The sequence below is a fragment of the Hemiscyllium ocellatum genome, chromosome 45 (assembly GCF_020745735.1).
Source record: "Hemiscyllium ocellatum isolate sHemOce1 chromosome 45, sHemOce1.pat.X.cur, whole genome shotgun sequence".
NCBI lineage: Eukaryota > Metazoa > Chordata > Chondrichthyes > Orectolobiformes > Hemiscylliidae > Hemiscyllium > Hemiscyllium ocellatum.
This window is the reverse complement of record NC_083445.1, coordinates 8,767,214-8,778,133: the sequence shown is the minus strand read 5'-3', so window position 1 is coordinate 8,778,133 and position 10,920 is coordinate 8,767,214. Positions and strand designations below refer to the sequence as shown.

Here is a 10,920-nt window from a genome sequence, read left to right as displayed (position 1 = left end):
TCAGCAACGTGGGTGTTCCTACACCATGTGGACAGCATGGTTTCAAGATGGCTCACCATCACCATTTCCTTCTCAAAGGTAAATTTGGGATAGAAATTAACAGTAACAACAAAAACTCAATCAAAATGAAAAGAAACTTGAAATATTATGATCATTTTAACTTCATGCTATTCAACACATTAATTTTTTTTTTACAAAATCAATGCACTAGAATGTTCTATCCCTTTCAACACCTTCCATACACATAGGACAGTACAGTAAAAATTACACAGCATTGTTATTAAGAATTTAAAAAAAAAAGTCAGGCAGCTACATATAAATAAAGGACACAAACTTTATTTAAATTAACAAAATGTAGGACAAAATTATAGAATCTAGACTCCATAATACCTTTCTACGCGCTGTGTTGCGTACAGCGACACATTCCATTCAATTTAAATATACACTAAAGTATTTTCTTAAAGAAGAATTCAGTTTATCTAATGATTTCTGATCACTTTCACAGGACTATCCCAAAGTGCTGAAGATCAGCAAGAAAATCATAAAATTTAATTAGCCATAAACTGAGTAAAATTCAGCTGTCCTAAGTTATCTAGAAACAGAGAACAAAACCTAAATCTGCATTGAGTTCTTCCAGCAACAGGAGACAGAGAATACTGTATCAATCGCGGGGGATCCATGTCCCACTACCTTCATTGAGATGGACAAAACAAACTGTTCCATTTCAACACAAGCTTGAGCTTGCATGTCACCACTCAAATTAATCAGAATCAATTAGCTAAAGTGCAAGTACCTTGGGTATAAATCGTGCCAGTAAGGTTCCAAAATGCAGCAGCCTAGTATTGTCAGTCAGATCTACAACTATCGTAACTAAATAGGATTCAGGACACTTGTCCCAAAGGACACCCCAATTTGAAGGACAGCTCTTAAAAAAATAAACATAACATAAGAAATTATTGCCCGGTGAGGATTAGTATTATCACAGAGGGAAGATCATAACCTCTATTTGCAGACAGTACCTCCATAGCTTCTCGTCAACTTTGATATACCTGGATTTAAGACTGAAACAACCTGTGTGAGCAGGGAGAGCTGACGGGAGCAGGGATAAAGGGGGAGGTGGGTGATAAAACAAAGGGAGAAAAAAAACACTCAGCCAGAAGAAATGAGTGAGAACTCAGCGGAGAGAGCAAATCATTCCCCAGATCCCGGGTAATGGATGGCCCTGCACGCTTTTCAGATTCCCTTGCACAGTCAGCCTCCTATCCCTTTTGTAGTTCTCCTCACAGAGATTATCGACATTTGGGATGGTTTTATGAACAGGTCCTAATGCCAAACCAAAACCTTGCAACTAATTTTTAAAATGGTCAGGAGGAGAAGACACTGACATATTTAAAAAAAATTCTACCAGGTGACTTAAAAACCTCAAGCGAGAAAATAAATGCGAGATAACCATTTGGAAAGGACAGATGTTGCTTGTTTTTTTTGGGCTGTAATGGTGTTGAGGTACTGTAATTGCTCTTGAAGCTTGCAGGGCAGGGTTGGTAGGTTATCTCGTCACAGATTGGTGCAGCCGATTTGGATGTACCCGACGTGCGTTCGTTGCCTGTCTCTGCTGGGCCAGGAATGACTGGGCTTGACCGTGGCCCCGAGACCTTTCCTCTGTTACCTTCTGGTGAAGAGCCATGCCCTGGGAGAGCAAAGCAGAGGTGAGGCAAGCTAAAACTTTTAACACATAAGTCAACAAATTTTGAAAACAACAAAAAAAAAGATAGCTTCCGACAACACTCCCATGTGTTAATTAATCTAGTTTTAAGGATTAGCCTCGATGCAGTTGCCTGTGAGAGAAGAGTGTATGTTCAACCCTCCTTTAGAGAACTTGAGGATTTATCCTAGGTTGCCATTTCAGTCGAGATCAGTGCTAAAAGTGTCAATATTGCTGCCTTTCTGGTGAGGAATTAAATGGAGGTTTTCAGGTGGGTGAGAAACAGCAACTATACAAAGAACAGTTGGGTAGTTCTCTCAGAGTTTGGGCTCCCAGTTAAGCGACAACTGAGATTAAAATTCTCATCCTTGTTTTCAAATCCTTCCGTGGTCTCTCACCCCTACTCAAAATCCATAGTCTCCTCCAGCCCTACAATCTTCCAGGCTCTATATTCCTCGTGATTCTTTGCATGGTTCCAAAGCTGAACACTTGAGCATTCCTGATATGGATTGCACTAGGAGAAAGTGAGGTCTGCAGATGCTGGAGATCAGAGCTGAAAATGTGTTCTGGAAAAGCGCAGCAGGTCAGGCAGCATCCAAGGAACAGGAAATTCGACGTTTCGGGCATAAGCCCTTCTTCAGGAAGGGCTGAATTCCTGAAGAAGGGCTTATGCCCGAAACGTCGAATTTCCTGTTCCTTGGATGCTGCCTGACCTGCTGCGCTTTTCCAATGGATTGCACTACCCTTGGTGACTCCGCCTTTAGGTGCTTGGACCCTAATTTAAGGGATTCCTTCCCTAAATCCCTCCCACTTTTTTTCTCCTTTAAGATATTGTTTAAGAATCTACCTCTCTCACTGAACCTCTAATCACCTGTCCTAATAACTCATGTGGCTCAACATCAATTTTTAGTTGATAATGCACCCAAGCATTGGTTTGGGCTCGGGTACAACAGCTCAAACCTGGCATCCTCGAGACTGATGCCATATTGAATTATTGGACGTTACCGGGTTTTGGATTGTGGGCAGTTCTGGTGAAGCCAAGTAGCACGGGGTTCAGGATCACTTGTATCAACTGATGAAACAGCACATGAAGCTGGTAATTATTCTGGAGGCAGACTGTGCCAATGCAGCACCTAATGAAATTGCCCGGGCAAAATGTTTCTTTTTAGTTTTACTCAATTAATTTGATTCATGGATGATAGTGATAACATCCAGTATTCTGGTAGTCAGATCTGTGGTACCCTATCTGTGTTCTTGTTTGGTTGGCAGGGCTGGGGCAGAGGGTGGGAGGAGTTTATGTTGTTAATAAGGCCACACACTCTACTACAAGTGTAGAGGCAACATCAACATGGACTGGATGGGATGAATGCACTTTTACTTATTAAACCTATCACTAAAGACACTTCAGGAAGTAGTTAGAACATAGAATATAAAACAGTACAGGCCCTTCAGCCCTCGATGGTTCCACAGGTCGGCGCAACAATCTGAAGCCTATCAATCCTACAAGTATTTAATTGGTTGTGAAGCTGAATGCCCTTTTCCTTATTAAACTTACCACTAAAGACACTTCAGGAAATATTTATTTGGAACATGTGAAGGTGTGAAAAGATCACAAGAAAATTCATTGGAACGCAGATGGACCAGCGTTTGAAATTCTTCTCTCGCTTCCTTATCACTTGAAAACTTTGTCTAAAGTCTATGGCTGAGGTGACATTTAACCTTAAAAGCTACCATAGTCCCAATACTGAAGTTATTTTTGAGTTAACTGCCTGACAAATTTAGTCTCAAATGTACCATCACCACCACCTAGTGGCACATTGGGGTGATGCATGGGATCAGGAAACCAGAGATTAAATTTAAACTTTAGCTAGGACATCAGGTTTTAGTCTGCAGAGAGCTGTGGGTAAGAAATTTACTTTATCTGAACTAACTGGCATGTCGTATACTTAAAGTGTTGAAAATAGCGTTTTATTTATTCCCTTTCATTTCTCTGTCACACAGATTTGTCAAGATACTCTTCAAATTCAGTGGATGTAGCTTATTGTGTATAAATGAATACTATATTAAAGAAAACACTTGTTGTGATTTTACTGATTTGAGGAGAAAATAAATAGGGTGTGGCTATTTGAAAATTTCTAGACTTACCATGTTGTACCAGGCACTGATGATCAATTTCTCTTCTTGCTCTCTCTGGGACTTGTTTTTTTCAAAGTCATTCTAACAAGGAACAGGAAATTTCTTTTTTTTAAAAAAAAGGCACATTTGAACAAAGCGAGCCAGTCAGTGGAAGAACAGTGCGCTCGAGCTCTTCCGGACAGCATAATGCATTATCAAACAGAGGGCCACGTGTGCATGCAGCTATTACAGGCAAATTAGGAGTTTGACACAGTCAATATGGGATATTTTGTGTTTTTTTTTAATTGGTTCAAGGGATTTGGGCATTGCAAACTAGGCCAGTTTTTATTGCCCATCCCTAATTACCCTAACTGAATGGCATGCTCTTAATCCTATTTTTTATGTCTATGAAACCCACATCTGCAGAACGAACATCCGCTTAGTTTCTGGGTTACTAGTCCAGTGACAGTACCACCTACAGAACACAGGGAATGTTAACACTAACAACGTAATTTGAGCCACTCCAATGTATTTGCTTAATAAAACTATATTTGCCTGGTGACAAGACATTCTACATTGAAGTTGCAACCTGAGTAATCAGGTACCTTACAGGCCCTAAACAGTAATCTTGAAATAGCATTTTCTCATGGAGACCAAGATAGCCCTCAATAGTTCAGTTACTTAACAGAGTGAGCAGTTAGTTGCTCGATGAAGAACAATGATTCTGAGTTAGGTCCATAATTTGGGACCCATCAACTGCTGTAGCCAGTGAGTGGCTAGGAATAGGTTAGTGTTCAATGTGAACTCCAAACGCTGTTGTGCAAGTAATTTTCTACCAGGCTTCTCATTTGATAATTGTTCACAGTGGGAGCATGAGCCTGTCCAGGACGATCTGCACCTCACACCCCAGTAGAAAAATCCACTGGGTCGCTTCATGGCTGCTGGACACATGTGGAACAAGATCACCAGGATTCTGATCGTGCCCTTAGCACAGTAGGATTTAAAACCAAAAAGTGTTTCACAGACATGGGCATCACTGGCAAGGCCAGCATCTGTTGCCCCATCCCAAACTGCCCTTGTATTGAGCGACAGCCAATAGTCAAACACATTACTGTGGGCCTGGAGTCACATCTAGGATAGTACAGATAAGATGGCAGATTTCCTTCCTGAAACGACATGAACAAATTATATGGGTTTTTAGGACTGTCTACAGTGGCTGCACTTAAGCTAGTTTTCAATTCAAGTGTTTTAAAATTTAATTCAAATTCCACCATCCGCCCTGATGGGATTCAAACCCATGTTCACTACAACATTAGCCTAGGCCTCTAGATGACTAGTGCAGTAACTATGTCACATCTAGATATACAAGACCACTGTCACCCCAACTTCTCTTGGCTTGCAATTGTAATGTCATAACCAATTCCAATGATGCTGCAGGGAATTAAAAGTTTCTAAAAGCTTTTAGAGAAAAAAAAATTGCTCAGTAAAAGATAGCAAACTGTTTAGTTTGTTCTGTTCAAATACAATTTTATACAAGGCAATATGCATTGCAATCTCTTCTCTCTGGTGTGAACATTCCAGCCTCCGCATTTGGCTGCATACCAATAATGACAATAGAGAAACTAAATTAATGCAAAAATAACTAGAGCAAGGAGCTGCTGCTATCCCGAATACAAAAGGCATCGTGCACTCCCTGCATGACCTCTCGATTTGGTGTCACTACTAGGGAGCTTGTGTAACATGACTGTTCTAGTCAAACAATTAAATAGCACTAAATACTTCCAAATCCAAAGCCATAAAAAGAACTGCTTTTTCACATGGATGGTCAGAGGCAAACAAAATCCTAACGGAACATATTTAGGAATGATGTTACATGGTAGTTCATCCATTTGGGAATATCTGAAAAAAAAACAAAAGCTAACATCCGACAACACCCTAACCAAACTAGCTGAATTTTTGCAATTCAGCACTAGCCTGATTACACTTTGCAGGAAAGTATGCCATGAGGCTCCGCTCAATAGCCCCTCCTCGGCTTCTTGCCCTTGCAAACATCACTCCCCCACTGAGTCGCTGACTGGTGAAAATATACAAGTTGATTGAAAATATCCATCCGGTATCCCGCTCCACGATGATCACCATCTCAGTCCACCTCTTGCCTACCTCCCTTTTAATGCTCTATTTGCATGAACATTCCTGAGTAACGTCTATCAGGTGACATTTTTTTGCATCAAGGAAGGAGTCGCTAACAAGCTCCTCCTGACGAACCCCATTTGTTGACAGACAGGCTTTGAACTACTGCTGTAAGAGCAATCCCGACTAAACAGGCTCAGACCAAACCTGAGCCACTGTACAACCAACTTCCACCAGATGCCTCAATTCAAACCCTTAATATACATGGGGAGACAGCCAAACAATGCTCTACGGTATTGAGTGTCCCCTTCACAGAATAAACAATGGACTTAGCAAGTGAGGACGATTTCATTTTGATCGGGGAATTTGCGTTTGCTCAATAAATAATGATTAGTCAGCAAGAACTGTAAGACAAGCTTCTTGAGACACCTCTCAATCTAAAACGAGAGCAATTTGACATTTTGAAGATTCAGCAAGTCGTTCTCTTGCTCTTGTCAGGGCATTTGCAACAGGGAGAAACTAACTCCAGTGGCAGGAGAGATGATCACCACAGGAGACAGATTTAAGGAAAAGCAGCAGGGGGAAAATGAGAATCAAAAACCAGGTATTACTACGTATTACGATACATGAAAAGGGGGGGGAAATGGAGGTAAAAACATTTAATAGTAACTTGCAAAAGCGAATTAAATAACTTTAAAGGTTACATTTGCAGGGACACAGGGAAACAACACAGCAAGTGAGATTAATTGGACAGCTCTTGTTCACTAACTCTTCAGAGACGTTTAATTAAAAGCCTCACCTCTAACAGCTGAATCTTAGCTTCTTTCTCATGCAGCTGGTTTTTCAGGGCTTGAACCTCAGGAGCGGTTGTTGGTGTTTGTTTCGGGTCGAGGGTCTGAATTACCTGAGAGATAAAAAGGAAAATAAAAAAAAACGTTTTGAAGGAACCAGTCAAACATCAGCATTGGAAAATGTTCAAAACGTCACGGTCAGTCTCACTTGTGGAATTTCAGTCACTTTTACCCTGGGTTAATCTGAATCCACCCAAAGTTAATTGAAAAAAATCTTAGGGAACAGAACAGATGCTAAAACTTTTGTCCAACTTAACTTTGTTGCTTTGTCTCTTAAACCATCGGGACAGTAACACTGTCGGCTAGCTAGAAATGTTCAAATTTACTGAAATCTTTTTATTTTAAAACTGGTTTTGATCTGAAAACTATACTTGTTTATTCCTATGAATTATAGGATGACACACAGCAGTGTTCAAAAGACTTACCGTTCTTGCCTTCTCTAGATACCTCTTGTATCTTTCTTCCATGGCCTTCATGTCTTCATCTTTTTTCTTCAAAACTTCTTGAAGTTCGTCAATCTTTCGGGCGGCTATAAAGTTAGTTTAAAAACAAAAAGAACTGTACTTGAAAATGTTTATGTTCAGGGTCCAATGATGCATTTCATAGTAAATAAGTCTTCCGAACATTTTCTGATTTTCCAAATATTGCTTCAATTGGTGGTTAATCATGCTTCATATTTCAAGGGTGCTAAATACACAATGTATCCACTTACACTTTTCTCTCCCACTTCCAAAGTTATCCACTAAGCTAATTTTTGAAAACAAAAAAACTCATGGGAGGTGAATGCCAATGGCAAGGACAGCATTTGTTGCCCTTGAACTGAATGGTTTGCGAGGCCATTTAAGACAATCACATTGCTGTGGGTCTGGAGTCACAATACAACCAGATCAGGCAAGGATGTCAATCTCTCTTACTGGAGGTCATTTGTGAATCAGTTGAGTGTTTACAGAATACATGGTCACCATTACAGAACATTAGCTTTTAACTCCACAGTTCGGAACTGAAACTAAATTTAACTGACTGCTGCAGTGAGAATTTGAACCCATGTCCCATTAGCCTGGGTCTCTGCATTACAAACTCAGTATCATTAAGACTACCGTCTTGCCATATATGGGTACTTTGGTTCAATTTTTCTTTGAAGCATACATACTTCACACAGGGTTCAGCTGGGTAGGTGCAGATGGACCAGAATTGTGCAAATGGTTCACCTGGTCAACATGAGTCTGCAAACAGGGACAGTCCCAGGATAAAGTTTAAGACAGATAAAGAAAAGTTTCTTCACTCGGAATATTGTGAATTTTTGGAATTCTCCCCCAAAAGGATTGTGGAGGTTGTCATTTATTAGATAGATTTCTAGGTATGACAGATAGTGCAGGAAAATGGTGTTCAGGTCAATGATCAGTGATGATTCAGTTGAATAAGGAAGTGGCTTGATGAGCTGAATGTTCTATTCCTGCCCATAATAAAAATGACACCAACTGATGCAGCTTCAATCCCTGTACATATTGCAGTAGCTTATGGAAGCCCTCACTCTTGACCTTATCCCACACTTGCAGAATGAAGGTTTGGTCTGAGCCGGTTTAGTAGGGACTGCTCTTACAGCAGAATGAAGCCCCTCAAACTATAATGTAACCAATGATTTCCTTTCAATGAGGAAAGATGACTCTAGCCCTTATGGACCACGGTTAACTACTTAGTACCAGCCTTCATTCCAGAGACCGTCAAGAGCATGACTTGAAAAGATGACTGTCTACTTAAATCCTAATCTAACAACACAGCCACAATGGAATGAGGATGCGTAATTTAGACTGATACTTAAGTCACTATACTGGCATAGTAGTAACCTGTCAGAGGTTAAATTGACTCTCTTTTGGATCCACAACATAATTTGAAGAGAAGCAGATATTCTCCTGCGTGATTTGGCCAGAGCCATCTCTGAGGTGGTGCATAGTTTGGGGGCAAATCACATTGTGTAGGACCCATCTCCCCCATGGTTCTTCACCTTAGCTTCAAGTTCCTCCCAATTGTTTACGGTCTTATCACAGAGGGGTTGCCCCAATTCGTCCTAACTTAGGAACTGTTCTGGTACTGGCCAACATTGCTCCCATAATTAAAACCTTCAAACCAAACAAGAAACCTGCTCACTCAATCCTTGCTGTATGTAGATTGCAGTTAATGTAAAACACAGTGGTTAGCACTGGTGTCTCACAGCGCCTGAGACCTGGGTTCAATTCCTGACTCAGGCAACTGACTGTGTGGAGTTTGCACGTTCTCCCAGTGTCTGCGTGGGTTTCCTCCGGGTGCTCCAGTTTCCTCCCACAGTCCAAAGATGTGCGGGTCAGGTGAATTGGCCATGCTAAATTGCTCGTAGTGTTAGGTAAGGGGTAAATGTAGGGGTATGGGTGGGTTGCGCTTCGGCGGGTCGGTGTGGACTTGTTGGGCCGAAGGGCCTGTTTCCACACTGTAAGTAATCTAATCCAAAAAAAAACATGACAGTAAACTTATTCCAAAGTTTAAGTGTGCAAAGTGCATCAATATGTTTTAATGCACTGAGGAGATTCACTAGTAAGGATAATTTGCATTTCTTACACAAAAGTCTTACCACATCCAACACTTACTGTGGCTATCAACAGTTGGTTCCAGATCATCAATGTACTCTCTCTTTTTCTGTAGCTCTGTGTGGGCTTCATGAAGCTTCTCTCTGTAGTAACATGAAATGACTCAATTTGGGTTTGCATCACCTTTCTGCACAAGTTAGGCACATAATGAAAGGTGGAAGAAATCAAACTGAGCATCAAAGAGACAATTTTAATAATGTATGCAAGCAGAGGAAAAAGGCCCCAATTTCAGAACCACCTGAGGCAGCTTCAACCAGCTATTTCATTGTTGCCCCAGAGGTGATCACCTTATTTCAAAGAGGACAAGTAGACAATAGGGGGAAATTCTAAAACAACACAAATTGCTGGAAAAGCTCAACAGATCTGGTAGCATCCGTGGAGAGAAATCAGAGTTAACACTGAGTGACTCTCCCTCAGAACTCGACCCAAAACCTTGAGTTCTGAGGAAAGGTCACTTGATCTTAAAAGTTAACTGATTTCTCTCCACAGATGCTGCCAGGTTTGAGCAGGTTTTTTGAGCTTTTCCAGCAATTTTTCTTTTTGTTTCTGATTTATAGTATCTGCAGTTCTTTTGATTTCTATTTAGGGGGAGATTCTTAGGGGGAAGTTTGACCTTAGACTGTTTAAGCACACTCACTATTAATCATCATCACCTGGTGTGAAGAGCAGCCAAGAGCCATTGGAGAAGCAGAATAAAGTCTCGCGGATTGTGTTAGCACCAATGTCAATGGACAAAATTATCAGTCTAAACAACGTAATCACTTTACTACAGGACACTACTTCAGTCTGGGGAGGTGAGAGGAGGTCTAAACTGTACTTGTATTGCACATCACTGTCAGGGGTGTTTGGTCGTTAAAGTCCATTGAGACAAAGGCAAATCAAAACTTACGTCAATGTAGAGATAATAAAGCTTCTCTGCCTTCCAAGTACGCAATACGGCGGAGGCTTTGCAGTTATAAACTGCACTACAATACTAGCAAAGGTTTACCAAACCGGAAAAGGCAGGGCAAGATTTAAGAGCACATCAAAAATAAAATGTATTTGTTTTTAAGGAACATCATTTTTTTACGTTTTCAACTGGATGACTGCAGACATTTTGGGGAAACTATCATTTTCTAAATTCATCTGTGACGGCAAACTTGTGATGAAGACTCTTTTTTTAAACTTACAAGTGTTCATCCAGCTTCCGTTTCAGAAGATTAGACTACAAGGAGAAAACAAAAAGAAGGAGATACAGTTGAGTATATTCCAAAGCAAAGACATACAATTGCCTCCTCTTCAACGATCCACTGAAATAATTCTCATTTCTACATGAATTATTCACATGGGGAGAGAAATGAAAGCATAGTTAAGTACAAAATCAGAAAAATAGTTGATCATCTATATGGACTCCTTGTCCGAAAGCACAACTCTTTCACTTGCCCATCAAGTTACAGTATATCTTTTAACAATGGTTTAAATCTGAGTTCAGTACTTATTCAAATACCACTATCCAATCAGACTG

General features: G+C 40.5%; 1 protein-coding gene across 1 annotated transcript in view; it reads right to left on the bottom strand.

The window, feature by feature from the left end:
* Positions 1–320: 320 nt before the first annotated feature.
* The window catches only part of LOC132835927 (protein Hook homolog 3-like), a 60,852-nt gene continuing 50,252 nt past the window's right edge, over positions 321–10,920 (bottom strand). Inside the window, exons 17-22 of the mRNA XM_060855038.1 lie at positions 10,586–10,620; positions 9,417–9,499; positions 7,224–7,327; positions 6,747–6,851; positions 3,848–3,919; positions 321–1,687 (exon numbers count right to left, since the gene is read on the bottom strand). Of these exons, the coding sequence (XP_060711021.1) occupies positions 1,547–1,687; positions 3,848–3,919; positions 6,747–6,851; positions 7,224–7,327; positions 9,417–9,499; positions 10,586–10,620 (540 nt within the window). The 3' untranslated portion in view covers positions 321–1,546. The remainder of the gene's footprint in view (positions 1,688–3,847; positions 3,920–6,746; positions 6,852–7,223; positions 7,328–9,416; positions 9,500–10,585; positions 10,621–10,920) is intronic.